We start from the raw sequence: 22,274 nt of genomic DNA on the forward strand, positions 1-22,274 counted from the left end.
TGTGTGTGTGTGTGTGTGTGTGCCTGTAAGTGTGAGACATATTGGGAGAGTGTCCGAGTGTGTGTGTGCATAACCGATGCCCATCTGAGAGCCGGGAACTAGTCTTTCGTCCTTCAAACGCCAATTAACAAGGGCCCATTTAATTACAGTGGTTTGGGAGGGCAGACAATTACCACTGGAGCTGAACCAAGCTAAACACACACACACACACACACACACACACATTCCTATCAACAGAGGACTGTCAGACTATTGTAATCAAACACTGTATATAAATATGAATGACAGCTTGATCGACACCTGGTGGCTGACTGCGGTATATCTAAAAAAAAAGTACACATCAAAAAAACATTTGTTGTTGTTGTTGATATAAAAACAGAGTGAAACATTAATGTGCAAAATTTAAACTTCTTCTTTCTTTCTTTCTTTCTCGCACAGGTTCTTTTAAAGGAATGTGCAAGCAGATAGATCACTTCCCAGAGGATGCGGACTATGAGGCGGATGCTTCCGAGTACTTCCTACGTGAGTCTTTTCTACCCTCATCCATCCATCCATCCATCCATCCATCCGTGTGTTGAGTATTTCTTTCCCTCGTTGATCATTCTACTGTGTATGTGGGCTTTATTTATCACACGACTTATAACAATGTATGATGCAGGTTTTCAAACTTGCCGTGGTGGAAAGTCCAGCACTATTCAGAACTTCATGTAGATATCTCCTGAAAAATCCAGGTCAAACAAACAAACAAACAAAATTCTAAACTTTGTGATGAAACTTGAGTCCAAATTTTTGAGGTTTCATCTACAACCCTTACGTTTTATGTGAGGCAGAGAGGCAAAGGGAAGCAGTTTGACAAACTGCAGGACGAGGAGCAGAACGAAGGGAGGGGTTCAAAGGTAGAAGGAGTGGCGGAGGGTTGAAGATTAAGAGAAACTGTAGAGGACAGCGTTAAGTTAGAGCAGAAAAACTCAAGAGTGGAGGAAAGGTCAGCGGTGGATGTTCGCAGAGTGAGGAGGTGGTCATGTAAGAGGAGGAGGGAGAGGTGAAAGAAGGAGAGGAGGAGAAAGGTATGAGGCAAGGAGAAGGGAAGGTTGAGGAGGTGAAGGACAAGGAGTAGGGTACCAGTGCGGTGCTGTTGCTTTCCCAGCGGCTTGCCAATTAGGACACTTTCTTCTATAAATACTCCAGGCTCCGCTATGTGGGTCACACCTCTCCCTCTCCTCCTTCCCTCCACCTATCCCTTGCCTCCTCCCTCTTGATTTCCGCCCATCTGTCTGTCCATCTCCACCGAGGCCTGCACGCCTGTCTGACAGCTGGTGGATGGAGGCTGTGGGTTGGAGTGTGGGGATGGTGGGGAAGAGGAGAGAGAGGGCGCTGATCTCAGTGTTAGGGTGATTTTTTAAATGACTTTAATTTAAATTTTTAAACGTGTTTGGTGAGAAGACATTCAAGTTGTCTGTTGAGCTCCTGAACTCCAGGAATTTTCCAAAAGAGCTGGGTGAGAGAACGCAAATGTCTGAGTCAGTTGTCGCGGACGTTATCCAGAACGTTTCCTGTTAGGCCTCTTGTAAAACATCCAGGAACACAGACCACAGAAACATTTTGAACAGGAACGTAGAGCCTCCGCTTTATTTTGAACTTACTGTATCTCGCTAAGATGAATCACTGATACAGCATTCCTTCCTGTCCCCGCTGTGCATCACCATGGCAACGTTAATATATATGTATATACTTATTTGTTTGTATGCGTAACGGTGAGATACAGTTCTTTTACTTTTCATTATGTTGAAAGGGAGTGTTGCCGTTGTTTGTGGACAATGGAGTGCTAGAACACAGAGGAATTAGCTATAGCATAGGCTACATAAAAGATTCATTGTCTTACATGCCTGTAGAATCTAATTGTTCCTGTGCTGCACGTGCACAGGGTTACGCTATCTGACCTCCTTGTCGTTCGCTATTTAGTAAAGGTCTGTTTCAAGTGGTGCTGTATATCTACACTCAGTATGCATTTGATGTCTGAAGCTGTTGAACGTTGCTGTGTCAGGTCCTTAATTGTATGAGACTGTGAGGATTTGCACAAATTGCCCCTCTGTTCCTCTTCTGTTTGTTTTCTGAGCTCCACTTTTGTTGGCTGCGGGATATGAATTCACAAACACACTGACTCTTGCACTCTTTGCTTTTTTTGGGGGGTTTTCCATAATCCCCAGTGATATGGTAATCAAAGCTCCTTCTACTGTCACACTCGCTGTAAGTCACCCTGAGTAACAGTGTCAGCTAAATCACGAAAATGACAATGTAAAGTGTGGACGATGACACATTCTGACAGATGGAAATGATGCAACGTTTCTTTGTCCAGGCTTCGCTCTGCTTCACACTCACATACACATTCTCACCAGTACGCTTACTGAGACAACTGCAGACTCCTGCTTATGGCCACTTAGCGACTGGAGTTACCTTGTGCCTTGCTCAAGGGTACTTTAATGATTGTAGCTGAGACAAGGGAGACTCACACATGAGTTTTAACACTTGATGGAGACCCAGGAGACACAACAGGCTTCATGATAATGTGCCATGCTAGCTGTCCATGCAGTGCTAAAGGCAGGTAAATGGGACAATTAGAAGAGTGAATACTTCTGTCCAAAGTTCCTCTTGCCCGATTTTAAACTCAAGAGATGGAACATTTGTTGAAATTATCACAGATTTCACAGGAAATAATTTATGGATGCTGATGCATATTTAGAGGGCTGATGTCTGTGAGTGTGTGCAGTTTGGTGATGCGTGGCGGAATTTAATCGGACTGTCGGGCCTTGGACCATCTGTATCTGTGATTTTTTTTTCCCTGGGAAATTGGTGTAAATATAAGAAAATGGCACAGTGAAAAATCCAAATCCACACCAAATGATACTGGGTTCTTTCCTCACCCATACTACATCCTTCAAATGAAGTTTTATGGTAATTCATCCAGTAGTTTTTATGTAATGCTGCTAACAGACAGGTGGAGGTAATACACAACCAGATGAACCACACACCAGGCAATCCAGGCTCTTTTTAAAGTCTCGTCAGTCATGATCTGTATTGGCATTAACACGATTTGGTTGGCTAGCGCCTGCTGGTGCCTGCACTTCCGTGAGCTTTTCTCAACCTCGACTGCACAAATCACAAGTTAAGCAACAGAACGAAGCTGTTTGACATTTACCTAACCTGCAATATCTGTGCCTTCCAACACAAACAGCTCCATTTCTTCTTCTTTGGTCGTGATCACTTGTAACGGATCACGGTTATTCATTGCCATTTGCTGCGTAATGAGAATAAAACTTTTAAACGTGACCTCATCCGTGAAACAGAAATTGTGAACGTCTACCCCCTACTGTTAAAGTACACCCAACAACTCACTCTAATCCCCTTCCCAAATGATCAGACCGTATAATAGTCATTTGTTCTGCCGATCAGAACTTGCAGTCTTTCAGGTGCAGGGTGTCAGCCGTTACTACAACATTACAAAATATTCTTTGTCTGTAATGTCAAAATGGAAAACCTTCATCGTCATTTCGGCGTGACGCTCCGTCAGTTTTCTTCCCATTCAGTGGGAAAAGGATTAGCGTGTGGGCGCATGTGTGCAGAGGGTGATGTCACACCCACATGTATGATGAACTTGGTAACATGCTACTGATCCAAGTGTTTGTATTCAAACAGTAACAGGTGTTCTTAAATGAAATAAAAACTTAATACCTCTTTTGCTTTATTATGGAAACAGTTTTGCACGGAGGAGTCCGTTAAGCTCCAGTGGGTTAACGTCGCAGAACATGTTGTTGAAGCAGGAGTGTTTCAAGGGACTTTGGTGGCCCCAGGCAAAAGAGACCTAGGAGGCCCCAGGCAAAAGAGACCTAGGAGGCCATACACCGAAACAAACAGAACCCAATAGGCACATTTTACCGTATCAGGTAATTGCCTGGTTTCTCAAGCCTGGTGCAACGTCTCTGTGTAGAATCTCTGCAGAATTTCTGGACTTGTGGTGTTAATGTTTCTCTGTATAAGGCTTGCATGTCTCAAAACTCTTCATCTTATCAACTTCACACTGAGCATGTGTTTTGTTAACGGCCTAACGAAGTGCACTGTTGAATTTGTTGCAATGTGGATATGCGACAACTTCAATGTTAATAATTTTGAAGAAACAAGCGACCAGCGCCCTGTGGCATTGGTGACTGGGACTCCTCAACAACTTATTCTCCGGTTAGGAGACCAGCCGTGTGGACCAGCAGCAGGTCTTAATTTGCTGCAGCTCAGTTTCTGCAGGTCGCTTTTACAGTTTCAGAAAGAAAACTGCAACCGGCATCACCACAGGTCTCACCCACAGGCAGGTTTAGAACAAGCGCTGCACTAGTGAAAAAAAAAGGATGGACGTCGTCGTTCCTTTTGGATGATTTTTTCCCCATTGTCTGCCCCTCTCTCTCTCTTTCCCCAAGGGCCCTTCGATTTCTCTGCCTGAGCCTCTTGCTCTCCAAGCCATCTAGCCCCCCCCCCCCACCTCCATCAACCTCTCTCTGGGTGAATTTGTACATGTGGTTATGTAAGGGCGAGCAGTCAGCCCTCCTCCTGCAGCAGTTGTACTATCAGCTGCAGCCACAGAGAGTGAGGACAGGGCCACCACCCCAACCCTTCACAACAGCCCTGATATATGGAGGACAGAGATTACAGTTTACTTTACTGATGTGCCCTATCAGAGCCAGTGAGCACAATCATCTAAATTCCTAATTTATTAACGATGGCCATTTCATGAGCGTCAGCCTAATATCCAGAAATATCCAGATGGAACAGCTCAGATCACAAGCTATGACAAAATCACCGTGGGAGAAATCACGGGCCTGTGTAGATCATTCTTACTCAATAAACGTAAAATGGTTAAAAATGTCCAAATGATTTATTATGTTAAAATATACATTTTTGCAAATAGATTTTTATTAATTGACATTCATTCTTATTACTATATTGCTTCTCTTGACTGTGACTGTTTGTTAATTGATAAGCTCTTCAGACGAATTACAGTTTTCCTGTTTCCTTTTTGAGTCTGACACATTTTGGACCAGGTCTAATTTTCCTCACGTCCCCTTCGGGGTCTCATTCTTTCGAAAACTCATTCATGCATGTGGCGTTCAGGATGACTTTTAATGGTTTTGAAAGAGGTCCAACATTTCCGGCTCGTGCAGACCTCCACATAAAACTTTTAGCAAACAGTGTCTGCAATCACGGTCTTCATACACGATGCAGTCGAGAACTTTGGAGTTGGATCTTACAAGACTTAAAATATCACAAGTGGGGCTGTGTGACTTTTATATCCAAATGCAACTTGTAAGAAGATACCATTAACACCTAATTACAAAATGTTAAGGGTCATTTATTTTGCCTTTACAAACAAAAGATGTGTCACTTTCAAACGATGTAACCGTCACTGCCCACTTACAATACAATGCATCCACTAGAGGGCAGTGCAGAGTCAGGGGTTTCTAATAATAGCAACACATCTGTTTGTCCCAGTGCCTGAGTGAAGTCAGAAGACAAAAAGTTCCACCCCCAAATTTCTTCCTCGTCTCTTTCGATGGTCTCACTCAAACTATTGGCTGCAGTTTGCCCCCGATGGCCTGCAGCTGTGTTTTGTCTGTTTCGTACGTATCTGTCAGCTTTTAGAAGGAGTGAACAAATATGGACAAAATGACCCCACAATAAGGACAGAAGGCTCTGTCCGTTTCAGCATCGAAATCTAATGATGAGCATGAAAAAGCCTTTGGTCTGTGTGATAAAAGCTGGATTCAGTAACAGTACTTGCGTCATTTTTCTTGTCCGTTAACAGGCAGCACAGGGAATCATGAGGATGTTATGTCCAGTCTTATTATATTACATGATCTGTGGGGAATACTTGCTCAACCCAGTTGTGAAATACAATGTTGATACTGGACAGTTTTTCTAAATTCTAAATCATGTTTTGCAAAACACTTGGGGAAAGATCAACCCCTTGATTAAATATTTAAAAATCCAAGAATGACTCTTCAAACTAATTGCACCTCAATTAATTAAAGTGAGACCACTAATTTAAAGGAAACTGGGATGTCACACAACGAGAGTAAAAAGCTGTTCTGAAAAGAAAGACGATACAAGGACAAAACATTCACCTCAGCCTGCTGAGACCATGCTGTCCTACATAAGCCAGGTTTTGATGTATAGCCCGATGCCCGTCACATCTCTTACACCGTCGGCCGTTATCGTACATGAACTCGTGTCGTCCTTGAAACCTGCGCTGGTTTTTGTTGTATCACAGATTTAGATGACAGGATATCTCTTGGTGTCGCAAGGATTAATTTCTGCTCATTCACCGCGGTCAACAAAAAGAGATTTGGATTACGAGGAATAAATATTTACTTGTTTCAACGCTGCTGTGCGATAGAGGGTGTGTGTGTGTGTGTGTGTGTGTGTGTTTTGGTTTCACACCTGAGATGTGTGTTTGTGGACGTGTTTGTGAAGAAATATGTGTATTGTGGGTTTAATTTGATGGATGTGTACATTACACTCTGTGTGTGTGTGTGTGTGTTTGTGTGCATTAATTTGCGGATTCTACAGTGACTGCGTGTTTGCAGATTTAGAACGAGTGGAAAGGGAAACAGTGTGTTGTGTATCTACCACAGTGTGTGAGTGTGTGAAGTGTCCGTGTGTGTGTGTCGTATCCTGCACGGACCCGTTGAATGGGATTAGATTTAGCTAACAGCTCCGCTCTTGCCCTAAGTGGCTTGAACAAGACACATACACACACACGCACACATTGGTATCTCTACACCTATGAGGACCCTCACTGGTATAATGGATTCTACCGACTCTAACCAAGACATGCATGTGCACAACTGTTTCACTAATCAGCGGTAGGAGGAGAATTAGTTATTGATGTCCTCCTTGTGCACAGTTGTTAATGTAATTACAGCACTTCTCAAATGATATCGATGCCACAGGCTGATTTGTTGAAAATTTAACCAGAACTGGTGGCACGCGGTGCAGTTTAGTACAGACCGTCCTGTTCTCTGTGCAATTCACTTTCAATGGACCACAAACAAGATGTCTGCCACGCTGTTGTTTTTCCTGCACTATATTATGCCACTATGGGGAATGCGAAATTTCCAATTCCCAAATTTTACCGGCTTCAAGTAAAAGCAGATATAACACAAAATGAAAAACGTTTTCCAGTAAAGTGAAAGTGCGTCAAAATTGTACTTGTGTGTCTTTCCTACCAAGCGAGGACCCACAAAATGTCCTCTCTTCACATGGTCCTCACAAAGGTAGAAAGACAAGAACCCACAGAGTCCTGATTTGCTCTGAAAACTGTGGATTGGAAGCAGTACGCATACTGATGCTATAATTAGACGGCTGGATCCTCGTACACAATGCTAATAGTCCCGGTCGGGATGCTAGGAGACGCGTGACGTCACCCACGGATGACGCCGTCCGACTCGCTGACGTCACCGCAGCTATTTTTGGGGGCCGAGTTGTGACATGGAGATATATAATGATTAACGTGGGTAATACGGCATGATAATGAGTGGCAGGCTGCGCAGGCTCCCTCGTGTGTGTACTATGTTCGTGCACATACTCACACAGGCCTGTGCAAAGACACATCTGCCTGGTGGTGGTGTGTGTGTGTGTGTGTGGGTGTGTGTGTGTTAATGCCTTCAGTTTTCATCTTCTCCGTAAGAAAAGATCTGTCCTTTTTTTTTTTAAACGATTCTGCCGGTCAACGTGTTCGTTAGTCTTGCAGGGTACCAAGCACACACACACACACACAAACTATTAGTTATTCCCCCGTAGCTGTTTTGCCGAGTTCCCACTACCACGTTCTTTGCTGCTGGGCTCTCCCACGTGGGCGAAATGTGTATGTGTGTGTTTGTGTGCGAGCTAGAAGTTAGATGAATGTGTGTGTGTGTGTGTGTGTGTGTGTGTGTCTGTGTGTGTGTTTGAGAGAGAGAGCGAGCAGATTGTTCCTGCGTGGGTAGTGTACAGTGTGTATGGGAAACACCCCACTTTGGAGTGTGAGATAGAGCGAGTGAGTGGGCGGGAAGCTGATCGATGAGTGTGTTCACTTTGTTGCTTGTTGAGCGAGTGTGTATATGGCTGTGACAAAGTAATGGGGGGGGTTGTTGCACTTTACTGTAAGTTGTGTGTGTGTGTGTGTGTGTGTGTGTACATTTAAGTGTGCGCGTGCGTGTGTATAGGTGTTTATGTGTGTGTGTGTGAACCCAAGGGTGTTCCCATGCTGGTGGTGTCCACCCCCACCTCTATAATTCAGCCACAATTACAAGGCTCTCCTCTGCCGCAGCTAATGAAACCATAAGTCAGCCAGAGACACGCACAAGCACGTACACACACACACACACACACACAGACACACAAACACACAGTATAAACACACTCTACTGCAGCAGAACTAAGCAGTGGGAGAAACGAAGGGAAGGTGAAAGTGATGGTGATGGTGGTTTGTCTGTCTGCGCGTCGTGTTAGAACCATCGTGCACAGTACAAACTGACTTTATCTTATTCTTAACGGACGTTAACAATTAGAATATTCCCTTCATGTTCCTGTTTACATGTTGCAGAGCGTAGTCTGACTGTTACAACATGACATCCACTACGTCACACGTTCGATACTACACTCCAACCAGGGGCATGTGTCGTCAGGCAGCTGGTAACTGCTGCACGTGTCAATGAACGCATGAAGTATACATGTCCACATAATGGGACTGAGGTCGGACTACTCAACATGTCTTGTGTCAGTTTTTCACATTACAAACTGGGAGGCAAACAAGCAGAACTCAGGAGATCCAGAGAACTAACAAGCACTGGGGAAAATAGCAAGAAACTGAACGGAGGCGAACTGAAACTAGACAAAACACACTATCAGAGAAAAACATGGGAGCAACTGAAACTGAAACTCTGTCGACGTCTTCTTCTGAACTGCCCTTATTTGGTGCATTGCGGTGCTTCTCGGGACATTACTGCCACCTGCTGATCAGCGGAATAACGTAAAACCGTTGGCAGGAATGCGTACGCCATTATCCACATGCACATACATGCAACAATCAAAACTAGTGAAACCACTCTTGGCTCCATAGCTGCTAAAAAGAATCATCATTCAGTCTTTGTTTTAATACAATTATTTCGTTTTTTGCTTAATTGGAGGTTCAGAGATACGATAACATATAGTAGCAAAACTTCAGAACAGGCGGACGAAAGAACTTTTAGCGATAATAGCGTCTCTCCACATCAGATACAGAGAAAAGTTTGACTCTGTTTGGCATGATTGATGACGTGTGCTGTGTGTGACACCGCCACATGTAACACTCATGTAAAGATCAGCCCACAACCAGGAAGCCAGAGGTTCAGTTCCCACAGCAGCTTCAAGCCTCCTCAACAAAGCCACTAAAAACACAGTGTGGATGTCGCTTCATCCTGCTGCTGAAGGTTGTTCACTCTCGACTCACCTCTCTCCGTCTCTGTGTCTGTGCCGTGAGGTGCTTAGTGGCAGGGTGCGCCTGAAGGCCGGCGCGTTCGGTAAAAAAAAAAAAATCTTCCTTTCATACTCCCTGCCTTCTGCTTATAGCAAAAGAGCAGAGAGGGAAGGAGAGCGAGGAGGAGAGAGGGAAAGAGAGAGCGACAGAGATTGCTCGCGGCAAAGCAGCTTCACAGAGATGTGAAGGTCTGCAGTCTTCTCGCTTCTCCTCGTGTCGTCTCCTTTCTCATCTTTTCCAGTGTTTTTTTCCGTTCTTCCCCCTCGTACTGTATTTTCTCGGCTAAAGTTTTCCACCACCTTTTTTTTCTAGGTTGTCCTGTATTTGTATTTACTTGGCGAGGCAGCTCGACTCGACGCAGGTGCACTTGTGGACCAAATAGTTTGGACCAAAGAAGCGACAGACCTGGACGGACCTCGCTGCTCTAAATGATGTAATTAGCTCAAGGTGGCAGAGTTTGTATCTGGGATAGTTTGGCTTCGTTTCTGCATCGCGGGAGGGAAGTGGAGATCGTCCATCTTTATCCTCAGTCTCTGGCGTAATAAAAGTCAACGCTTCACATGTGTAACAACAGTAACTAAAGCGGACAGAGCTCTGCAGACATTTATATAAAAAACAATACTGGTGTAGAATACAAGAAGAACCTTGCTGCCGTATATTACGTGCCGTCCGTGGCGCCGTGTGCTTTTTATGTTTGTGTGTCACTTAACATGGCGAAGAATCTCTGCCAGCAGTGTGTTCACCTCTAGTAAATGTAGTACACGTGTGAGTGACAGGAGGCATTTCCGCTTACTCTGGAAAAAAGATGAGTGTGTGTGTGTGTGTGTATCAGGCTGGTATGAGGGGCTTTCCACCTTGAAGAAAATGTGCCCTGACAGCACATGTCAATGAAGAAGAGGAGATGGGGTTAAAAGGAGGAGGTGGATGAGGGGAGGCTTAGTGCACTGCCAATTCTGAGGTCACCTTAATATTTGATCTGCTTCAGTGAATGGAGCCATCACAGCAGCTTCACCAGAGAGAGAGAGAGAGAATTAATAAATTCAGCGGGTCAAACAACAAAGTACAATATTAAACAAATCAGACTCTCAATTTTTCAGAAATAAAACTTCAGTTCCAATAAACGGAATCTATTAATCATCTGGAAATCTGTGTGTTACATATCGCAGACTGCTTTTTTTAGCAATTTCCAAATAAGAAAAATTATGTAGTTGCAAAAATATTAGACAAATCTAATCAACGAGAATTATCTTTTGATTACCTGGAACTAAGTATCTGGAGATGCTTAGAGTGTGAGACATTGCAGACCGCTGTTTAGCAGTGTTTGTGTTTTAACAATAAAATATGTGCAGGAAATAAAAATCTCATAAACTGGATTTGTCTTTTAAAGATGTGGAATCACTTAGACTGTAAAGAATATTGCACAAATGACCAAACATCTTCACCTTAAAAATGCTGGTCAGTCAAGTTGTCATCAATTGATCGTGCACAAATATATAAATATGTCTCAAGATAAAGTTAAAAATCCACTGAGCTGATTTAGCACATTTCCAAAGATGCTACATGAAGCTTCACAAGACCTCGTGTGATATGTTCACCGAGGGAAGCAGAATCCCACATGAAACTGTACACACATGAAAAACACTGTCCGCCTCGGAAACCGGATCGAGCTCCGTGACCGCGGCAGCACCGTGACACCCCTCACCACCGCCGCCTCACCCCACCTCACCCTCAGGGCCAATCAGCAGATCAGCCACGCAGAGGGCAGGCAGACAGACAGCTGATGGACAGACTGATAGGTGAGGGGAAGAGGACAGAGACAGATGGAGTGTTAGAGGGAGGGAACGCTGGAAGAGGGATGGAGAGCGGTCTGATAGAGGAGGACAGGCACATTGCCCATCAGAGGCACAGATCTTCAATACAGATACAGGATGAAGAGAAAAGGGAGGAGAAAGAAAAAAGGAGGAGAAAGTTTCCCACAAAGCCTGTATTCACTCAGACAATAACATTTTCTCTCACAAGAAAATGAAGGTGACTAGACATTTACGCCTGCTGAGCACGACAGGATTTTCAAATCTGAACTGGTTTTAAAAAGAGATAAAGATTCAAGGAACCAATTTAAACAAACAAGAGTACGTGTTATTATGGATTACAGTGTTTTTTTTAAATGTGGATTCCTATTATATGCTGGTTATATGCTTTAGAAGCCATAACTGCTTCTCTTAATTCAACAACTTTGTTCCTTCCATCCAGGTGTGGTCACCTATCATTGTATTCATTGTTTCGTAATAAAGGTTTAGACAAAAACCCTTTTTCAACATTTTCTTTAGCGAGTTGCCGATAATAACAGCTTGACATTACTTTTACCTCGATGTGTGTGTGTGTGTGTACGCAGGCGCTGTTCGAGCCTCCAGCATCTTCCCCATCCTGAGTGTGATCCTGCTCTTCATGGGGGGGCTGTGCATCGCCGCCAGCGAGTTTTACAAGTCACGCCACAACATCATCCTCAGCGCTGGCATCCTCTTCGTCTCCGCAGGTATGAAGAACGTCACGTTGGCCACCTGTCAGTGCTCTGGTGCAGCTGTTCGTCCAGTGCGCTGACAGTTTCTACAGACGACCAGGGAACGGAACTTGATTCAGGGCAAAAAACCCGAATGCAACTAAATTGTAAAAACACGGGTTAAAGAGGATTAATCAGAGAAGAGAAGAGAAACAAATAAAGAGGTGAAGGAAATCATAGCGGCACCTTAGTATCAAATCACCTGAAACAGACACAAATGCAAATGAGAGTGTCGTGTCTCGGAGGCAGCCACGGCCTCAGTGGTGCTCGCTGACCACCAGGTGACGTGTTGCGGAGCATCTGACATGTGTGTAGTGTACAAAAATCCCCTCAGGACCAAGCCAGGGACACAAAGATAGCACATGACGCCTTTTTGCCAGAGCGGTTTTGTGTTTTGGTGCATTTGTACTCTGGTTCTAGGCCATGGCCTACTGCGCTGCGCTAGATAACTAGTTCCCCTCCAAGTCAAAAGTGAGAGAAGCAGTTTTCTCTGTTTCGCTCTCTCCCTCTCTCTTTCTCACTGTCTGAGTCTGTCTCTCTCGCCCTGTTGCTAGGCTAAGAGGAGGCCACTGGGATTACACTCTAAAAATAAGGTGTCCCTGATACTCTTCTGCTCTGATCCGTCTCAATCAGGCCTTCAGAGTCCTCACACCTCCGTGTCTTTGTACATCATGGTTTTTTACAGCTTATTTGCACATTTGTACTTTTGTCTGTCTGCCCGTGCACGTGTGTGTTCCTGGCCACACACGCCGGGAATGAAGATGTATGACAAGAGTAATAGATGATCAAATAGAGGGAGGAAGAAACGGAACAGAGAGATGGAGAGAAAAAGGTGGGAAAGCTGAGATTGACAGAGGATGTGAATTAGTTGGAGGTATAGACCGCGGACGATGAACTACAGAGATGCAAAGAGACATGTTTGAAAAGAATAAAGACAAAAATAAATGGAAAAGTGAGTCTGCCCCAGTTTTGAATTTGGAAAAAAGGGAAAGAAACTACGGAAAGACTGAGAGGAAAAGAGAGAGAGAAAGTGCTGGCTGTCAGTAGCCACACTTTGAAATCTGTGCTCCAGGAAACATGTGGTCTGTCGACTAGAACAGATTCTCTTCACATCCATGCTGTTGACTCACACATCTAATAAGTTACTAATTAATTTGAAGCAGATTTTTTGCATCTCCGTCACCCTCATTGATCAGCTGTTGTTATCTGTGAATGACGTCTTTGACTTGGTGGAAAACTAAGATATAAACACATAAATAAGGACGTACGCTCCCTAGACTGGTGTTCATCTACAGAATGGATTGTATTTCGTTGGCGCTGGTTCTATCTGGACCCTTCCAGTCCCGTTATGTCTCGCAAGTTCTCACCCGCTGTTCGCCTGCGTTTAGTTTATTTTTACCTGTGAATTTATATACTTTAACATTTTTCAGGTTACTGATGTAGAGTGGCAAACAGGTGGCCCATCACATGATGTAAAGAAGAGAATGAAAGATTCTTCTAACATTTCAAACGCTGGTGTCTAAAGGTTTTTTTTTTGGTTATAAACTTCGGTATGTAGCCATTATAAATGTGATTAATTACAACTGTCCCTGTCTACACTGAGAAAAAGGTTGTTTAGTTTAAAATACCAGATTTTTTAATCATATTAATAAAATCATTCAGATTTCTATTTATGCTCCAAACGATGCGTAAACCTGTGATAACTCTATTTAACTTGTAGGTTTGAGTATCGCCTGTATTTGAGTTTGGGTCTAATCCCCATTCTTTCCCTTTCCCAGGCCTGAGCAACATCATAGGAATCATTGTGTACATATCAGCCAACGCCGGTGACCCTTCCAAGAGTGACTCCAAGAAAAACAGCTATTCCTACGGCTGGTCCTTCTACTTTGGCGCCCTCTCCTTCATCATGGCTGAAATGGTGGGTGTGCTCGCCGTGCACATGTTCATCGACCGCCATCGGGAGCTGCGGGTGGGGGCACGGGCCGCTGACTACCTCCAAGGTGCGGCCATCACGCGCATCCCCAGCTACCGCTATCGCTATCGACGCCGCTCACGCTCTTCATCCCGCTCCACTGATCCCTCGCACTCCCGCGAGGCATCGCCGGTGGGCCTGAAGGCCTTCGGGACGCTGCCCTCCACCGAGCTGTCGATGTACACGCTGCCCAAGGGCCAAACGGGCACCCCGACAGCCACCTATAACTCCACGGAGAGGGACCACAACTTCCTGCAGGTCCACAACTGCATCCAGAAGGACCTGAAAGACTCAGGCGGCCACAGCAACACCGCTAACCGACGCACCACACCTGTATGAAACTGATGGAGCGCCCTCAGACACAAAAAATAAATTCAGAGGGAATTTGGGGGGTGGGCGGCAAAAGACAGATCATGATGTAAGGAGATAAAAAAGAGGAAGAGGAGGGGGCATAAATGGATTAATGGAGTGAGGGGTAAGCGACAGAGAGGAAGATCTGAGCGCCACACAGCACTTCAGATGATCACTGAGTTTAAAAAAAGGAAACAGAAAAAATGCATAAAAAAAGAAACATGCATGATTTTCCCATCTACCATTGTTTAACGAGTTTTGAACATGTTTATAAAGATTTGAGGGGAAGGATGGGGAAAGAGGAGTGGGGGGGGGTCGGTGGCTGTCTGTCTCGGGGCTGTGGAACCATGGAGTGGTGGGTTTGGCCAGACTGCCCGTTAAAAGGTGAACTTTATATTTTTTACTCTTCCTCAGTCTGATGAAAGGGGGGCGTGGTTTGTCCCTCGGTCACGCCTATGATCCCGCCCTCGCACTACCATCCCACAAGCCCCACCCCTCCCCCGGCACACACACCCTAACCTCCCTCGGAACCCACTCCTGTCTTTAGTTGCTGTATCTTCTTGATTTCATTCTTTATTCGCATTAATACTGTGAATCATTGCGGTGTTGAATTTAAGCAGGGAGCAATCCATGCCGCAAAAAAACAAAAAAGGAAAAAAAAAAAAACACATAAGTTAATATATGTATTGATTATATATAAATATATGAATATATATGTTAATAAATCATGACTAGACTACCCTGGCGCAAAAATATCAACAAGAAAAAAGAAAGTAACTTACAAGTTAAACTAAATCAAGTCATCATGGAAACCAAACCAAGACGGAGGATTCATCGTGACTGGCTCCTTTGACGAGGCCAAGGCTCCAGCCTACTTGATAAACTGATATTGGTTAGTATTAGACACATCAACACATTCTTTTACAACAAAAAAAATCTTTTGGCCTTCTGCCGAAACCCTGGCCATCTTTGTTAAGGGTCGACTCGAGGTGAAAACTTTACCTCACTTTTTTTTGGGCTCCATAAAGGGGCAACGTGAAGGGAGAGAACTCTGGGTAATGGAGGATCTCTCTGCAAACTTGAAGACTGTGGACTATGAAATGTCACTACTGCCAAAGACACAAAGTAGTGCATGAGAGAACATGGCTACCAGCGAGGTGAAGCTAAGTGACTCGTAAAAATTAAGAATTTACATGCATGCTAATCAAAATGATCCGATCTGCTTTTAAGGAACCTATGTTTTGAACAACTGAACAATGATACCATGTAAGGGCAGTGAGAGTGACAAAGTAGAACTTAATGTTACAGTACTGTGTCTATTTCAATTTTTATTCTTTTCTTTTTTTCAGGGGGTAATTTGGGCTGGGGCTTCATTACGCTTGAAACAAAAAGAACAAACTTTGGAGAACGTATCAAAGCTTTTTTTTTTTAAAGAAGATTTTATCTTGCCTTTTTTCATTTACTTTTATTTCCTCGGTTCCTTTGAACTCTCACACAGCCTTAGTCTCTTTCTTTGTCTTTTTTCTCGTTCTTTTCTTGTTCTTTGGTTTTGCGTTGTGTTGTTGTAAATGAGAATTTAAAAAAAAAAAGCGTAATGTCTTTCAAGGTGCCAAAACTGAATGATTCTGAACTTGGATGCATCAATCCTGATGACGAATAAAAATCGAACCCCCCGTAGGGAACAGAACAAGTCATTGTTGTATCATGTTTGCTCTAAAGAGACAAATATAACTGAGTGAAATTAGAGGCTTTGAGTGGCTCAGCCTGTGTAAACACTCATGTTGCATTTTAGCGTGAAAGAGAGAGGAAGACAAAAAGCAAACATGAGATTTTTCTCAAAATGGTAAATTGAGAGAAGGACAATGGCAGGATTTTGGGACCCACATGTCTCAAAGCATTGAAAAGTAAGTGATGTGAGAATGATCAGGAAAAGAAGGTTGAAAGACGAACCATTAAAACCTTGTGTAAATTTCCCCTTAGATTCGCTTTTGCAAACTGGGCCAGGACATTTCTTTTTTTTTCCAGGTGTGGACAAAGCCTGCTGAGGATAAGATCTGTATTGTCGTTCTGAGGTCTCTCAGTCTGGATGTCTCTTGTCTCCAAGATTACAGATGTACAAACGTACACAGAGCACACAAGCACCGCTCGCTAATTTGCGAGCGTTGACGTGCCCACAGAGACGAGCGCAAAGTTTTGGAGGTGAGTTTAACCCATTAGCTTTCTTGCTAAGTGCAATGCTGACGTTCATTTTGCAGACGAGCAACTTTATCTCTAGATCATATTTACTCTCTCCGTCCGTGCTGGTGAAGGCTACGTTCATGTCCGTGTATATATCCAATGCCGAGCATTAAATGAGCCTTGAATGTTAGCATCGCTTTCTCACGTTTGAATTGCTTTAGCGTACCGGAGTTATGGTGGTAAAACAAATGCAATACTACATTGCAGCACAGCAGGACTTCCTCAGGGTGCGAACACTGTGTATTACTACATGTTGGTGGGTGTTTAATCACCACTGGTACAATGTTTATTCCTTTAGTTTGATTTTTTTTATTTCATGTCCTTGTTCACTCGTGAGTTGAATCATTCCGTGTCATTCAACAACTCTCTCACTTAATTCACTTTTTTAGTCCGACCCCTGTCCCTCTATTTCTCCCTCGCCCACACGTTCACTCCCTCACTCCATCTCCCTGTTAGCCTAATAGCCTTCCACTACGAGGCTGACCTGCCGCTCCATCAGCGGTGGAATAAAAGTCAAATCCTTCAACATCAGCCTTGACGTCCTGCTGCATGATACTCTGTCTCTATGTGGGCCCTCTCTCCCTCCTTCTCTTTCTCCATCCCTCTGTCCCTCCCTCTCCCTCTCTCTCTCTCCTCCCCTGGTGCGATGATCAAAGTGGCTGGCATGTCTCTCTGCAGTACTGCTGTGATCACTGAAGAGAGGCGAGCGAGCGAGCGAGGGAGGGAGGGAGGGAGGGAGGAGGTAGAGAAAAGGGAAAGGAGCTGTTGTTCAGACTGATTCAAGCAGCATCACAGTGCCCCCTTCTGGTGCGGAGGTACATTTAATCTCCTATTAGTATTTGACCGCGGTGACCTCGCCAACCTGCATAAATCCTCCGCAGAACCATAAATACAGTGGAGGGTGAGTTCATCAGTCGACTTCCTTCTTTGCAGCGCGAGTCTTTCTTTGTCAGATTGACATCAGTGTGACCCTAAACCATATATATTGTATATAATGATGCATTTGATGCATATGTGTTCTGCTGGATACCCACAGCATATCTCACAACCCAAGTTAACCAACTCACATGAAGTATCACAGCGGTTCAATGGTAAATGGTCTGTATTTATTTATTTAAAGCACTTTTAGAGTCTTGTTGAACACTTGTTTTTGCCATTCTCCCACTCACACATGTTCATACAGTGCAAATCATCTTTGTGCAGCACTTTCCTAACATCTCCAATCTGTGTGGCAGTTTTAAACCACGATTCGCAAATATCTAAAGGTAGAGATGTGTTGTTTTTCACGCACAATTCCACCGACATGTAACACATGTCCCAACCAATCAGAGCCAATCTGCCCCGTGCTTCTGTTCCCGCCTCTTTAAACCAGAGGAGAACGTTCTTCAATTCAAGCGAAACACAAAATGAAAACTGACAAGAGTATCCGTGAAACGTGTGATGAAATATGACAGGCAGACATTTATTGAGTAGATGGAAAAAGAAAAGTAAAATGTAAAAGCTTTTTAAAAATAGTTTCGCCATTTCGTTTTTTTTAAATATTCAGTTTCTGATCCTTGAAGACAGAATGAGGAGAACTGTTGCTTTTTGGCTGCAGGAAGTTTCTGTTTCCTGTGCAGCCAAGAAATAGTTTGGCACATAAACGCCCCATAAAGCAACAAACTGTCGCTTTTGCACTTTTTGTTTTTGTAAACGAATTAGATATATTAATAAATGGGCTTCAAATGTGCAGGTGGGCACATTTTATTTCATTACCTGTCGACAGATCGTGGAATAGTTTCTCCCTTGGTTCTGGTCTTTACATGACGCTAAGCTAACTAGCTGCTGAATCTAGTTTCATGTTTAATAGACAGAGAGAAGAAAGCAAATGCCTTTGTGGGTGTTAACTATTAATTGAGATTTTTTTGTTTATTTACAGTTTTGTTATTTTGGAGATGCTACTTTTAGTTTAATTAACCAACAAAACACGGAGCCTTGGCTGCCCCCTACTGTGCAATTAAAAGTTGCAGTCACCAGGTCAGGTCTGAAAATGTTAATGTCTGATTGGCTCATTTTTAATGTAGCACATACAAGCTACAAAATGAACGCTAAAATGTGAATGCTAACTATTTTTTGAGGGGCATCTAGTGGACATTTAGGTTTTTCATGAGAAAGCAGTACCACATTTCCTTAATTGCAGATAATAATGTAATAAAACATTTCAGTTTTTTTTATCAGGTGAGCTCGAAGGCGTTGTGGCTGATTTGTGTGACGCTGCAGTTCAGACAGGAGGGGAGCAGATTTGGGGGAACAGCTGCTGTGTCCTCCCTCACCTGCAATTAGCAAGCTTTTTAGGTCATGGACAGTTGGGGGCTATGGAAGGCATGCTCAGAGACACACACACACACACACACACACACAGAGCAAGAGAGACAACAGACCGAGGTTAATGTCAATTCACTTCAAACTTTAAATGAGTTATAATTAGCAGTCCTGACACGATGTTATAATCTGGTGTGTCAGACTGAGAAAACAGGAGAACGTCAGACGGCTGAACTGCAGGAAATAAAGAAGTGAAAACGAACGAGTGTAGGTGAAAGATATGAGCTGGGACTCTTCGCCCCATGCTCAGACTGTGTCATGAATACAAAACTGTGTTCGTGTTTTCTTGGGTGAAGAGCACTGCAGTAAAATGTAGTTAAATGAAGCCCTGCCGTACCAAAGCAGATGTAGACCTTGCACAGATATGATGAGTCGCACAGATAGCAGGTACTCTGGGGACAAACGCATCCATCAATTTTGTAATGGAGTCACTGGCTGATCACCAACACACTTAATGTGTTTTTATATGATGCGAAAGAGCACGGCAAGCGTAATTTGTAGAACTTGAACACATGACTGCGTGACATTTACCGGTAATCCAAGTGTGCGTAAATTAGGGTTTTTACCCAAGCGTAGTAATTAGCTCGTGAGAGGATTCTCAATGCTCTACCTTCAATCAAATAATTTAAAGCACTTTTAATTGATGATAATTGCCTGCACATTTCCAACCTAATAAGAATTGACCTCTCAGTAGCAGAACATGGATAAGTAATGGTTTGGAGATAAGCTGCAGGTGTCAAGCTCATAAATACTCTGCTGCAAAGCTCACAAATGTACGGGAAATAAGCCCAGGCAGGTGAAACTGCGGAGGAGGTTATGTATTCACCCCTGTCTGTTTGTTGGTTTGTATGTTTCTATGTTTGTTTGTGCGCAAGATTACGCAAGAACAACTGGTATCCATGATTTGGTGCAGCGTGATTGAATTTGAGGGACGGTTGGGCCTCGAGATGTTTACTGACAGCACATCCACAACATGAAGTCTAATTGTGAAGTCATGATAGCCAATCGGTCGTCAGACCTTCAGCTCTGAAGCTTGTTTAAACTGAATCCTGCCCGTACACGTCACTCCTTTATGTTATCCATTCAAACACACACTAAAACATCTGATACAAATACAAGGTATCTCCCTGCTGTATTGTTAGCACAATAAGAAAGAGCATGGCAGCAGTACACAGCAGCAGCACTGTGTCCACTGGGCCCATGCATGATGAAATGCAAGAACTTGTACTTCAAATAAAAGCAGCCCCCTAATGGCACATGTAAGCATTAATATATAATGGTGTGGTCTGCTGGATACTGCAAAAAGAACCTGCATTAACCACTGCACAGTATAAAGCGGCACAATTACAATATCTCCAATATGAACCAAACTATGAAGACAAACTGAGACACAACACATTCAGGAGCATCGCAGTCCTCCTCCATCACCTCCTGCAGACCTCAGCTTTGCAGCGACCACTTTTGCCCTCCCTTGTGGCTAAAAGGTGAACAGCACTTGTTTCTGCCGCGCTACAGGTCTGCACCACAGACCCTAACCCACCGAGGGAGCAAACATCTTGTGAATGCTAATCATTAAAAGAGATCGCCTGCATTTTTTACAGCGCCGATGACTGAGCATGTAAGACACGGCCTGACATTTCTGTGATATCGGACCAACTGTTTCAATATCTGTGGAAATGAAGAAGTCTCTCCCAAAGCAATAAGCTACAGCCCACACTCTATCCTGTGGTGTTATTAAGTGGTATTCCCATAGCTTGATGCTCCATTTCACATGAGCAGAAAGACTGTGGGATAGTGAAGTGCTCAGAGTCATTTTTCAGAGATGGATAAGAGCTTGTGTTCCACCTCTTTTTGTTTGTGTGTGTGTGTGTGTGTGTGTGTGTGTGTGTGTGTGTGTGTGTGTGTGTGTGTGTGTGTGTGTGTGTGTGTCTACATCATATACTCAGCTTTAATTCAGCACTGATGGAAACTACTGTAGTTCCAAATGGTCCATTATACACATTTACATGCACATTGTCAGGCACAAATAAAGGGAACAGATGTAAAATCTACAAGCTGCTACACAAAGCACGCTAATGTGACAGACAATACTGCTGTTATTTGGATTCTGTTTCCGTACGCCTGAGAAAACCCTGCAGACACACTCACACACACACATTACAAAGACAAAAACAATAAGGACGGAGAGAACGAGAACAACAGAGATCCTAATTGCTATAATTATGATCACCCACTCAAGGAGGACAAAAACACTGTGCTGCAGTAACAATTACAAGTTGTTAAATACAGATTCTGCATTACAAATCAGTTTTCATCTTACAGAGAAAAAGTTGCGAGGTAAGTTTCTTTGCGTTATATCAAAAGAGGGTTCCCGGTTTGAATCCTGGTTCGGCCAAGGCCTGGATTTTTTCCCCATGTCCTGGTACTCCTGCTTCATCCCACAGTCCGAAGACACGCAGGTTAGGTTAAACGGAGACGCTAAATTGACCATAAGTGTGAATAGCCTCTTTTTAACATAAGGCTTTTGTCTGCAATAAGAATGGATAGAGTCAATAATCACTCCTGTGAAATGAGTCTGCAGTAGATATGTTTTTTTTATCTGCTCCAGCTCAGATAGGCAGTAATGGAAATGTTGGCAGTCGAGACACTGACGCTGCAGCATGAACGTCCAGACAATGGTAATAGCCATGAACGTTTGTGTCCTTTTCGTTCTTGACATCTTGGCAACAACGTGCAGAAACAGTGAGTTTGTGACATTGAACATAACTTACAAACTCTTTAAGCAAACATCGGGAAAGGAGGAGCGGCGGATGTTATTTCTACTATCCGAATGTTTTCGGGAATAAATCTGGCATTTGTCAACATACGTCAAAAATCAGCTGATGCAGACGACAGTAAACAGAAAGAAAAATGTATCCCCAAAAATCTGATTGAGTGACTCCATGTTGCCCAAAGAGACCGTGTCTTAGTACAAGCACGAGCACTTTCAAAGTGGCGCATACCCAGATAAAGACCATTGTGTCTGACTTGAACTAGCGCGCCCTCATTTGAATGGTGGCAGGTGGTGCGAGACACAGCGAGAGAACAAGGACACGGCTTTGACCTGGTTTAAATGGAAGAGCGCAGACGTGAAAGGTGATTACTGGTTGTTAGCGTTGCACGGCTGAAATGACGTGAGCGGCTGCAGCTGGAGAGTTTACACAACAAAAGAACGAGAGAGAGAGAAAGAAAGAACTCGAATGGGAAGGAAAAGCAAG

At 43.7% G+C, this 22,274-nt stretch overlaps 1 protein-coding gene across 1 annotated transcript in view; it reads left to right on the forward strand.

Annotated features, from left to right (window-relative positions):
- Nucleotides 1-16,108, forward strand: part of LOC109639255 (voltage-dependent calcium channel gamma-2 subunit-like) — a 43,083-nt gene extending 26,975 nt beyond the window's left edge. The window contains exons 2-4 of the mRNA XM_069530308.1: nt 439-522; nt 11,931-12,071; nt 13,874-16,108. Of these exons, the coding sequence (XP_069386409.1) occupies nt 439-522; nt 11,931-12,071; nt 13,874-14,406 (758 nt within the window). The 3' untranslated portion in view covers nt 14,407-16,108. The remainder of the gene's footprint in view (nt 1-438; nt 523-11,930; nt 12,072-13,873) is intronic.
- The last annotated feature ends 6,166 nt before the right edge of the window (nt 16,109-22,274 follow it).

Source organism: Paralichthys olivaceus, chromosome 8 (assembly GCF_024713975.1).
Source record: "Paralichthys olivaceus isolate ysfri-2021 chromosome 8, ASM2471397v2, whole genome shotgun sequence".
NCBI lineage: Eukaryota > Metazoa > Chordata > Actinopteri > Pleuronectiformes > Paralichthyidae > Paralichthys > Paralichthys olivaceus.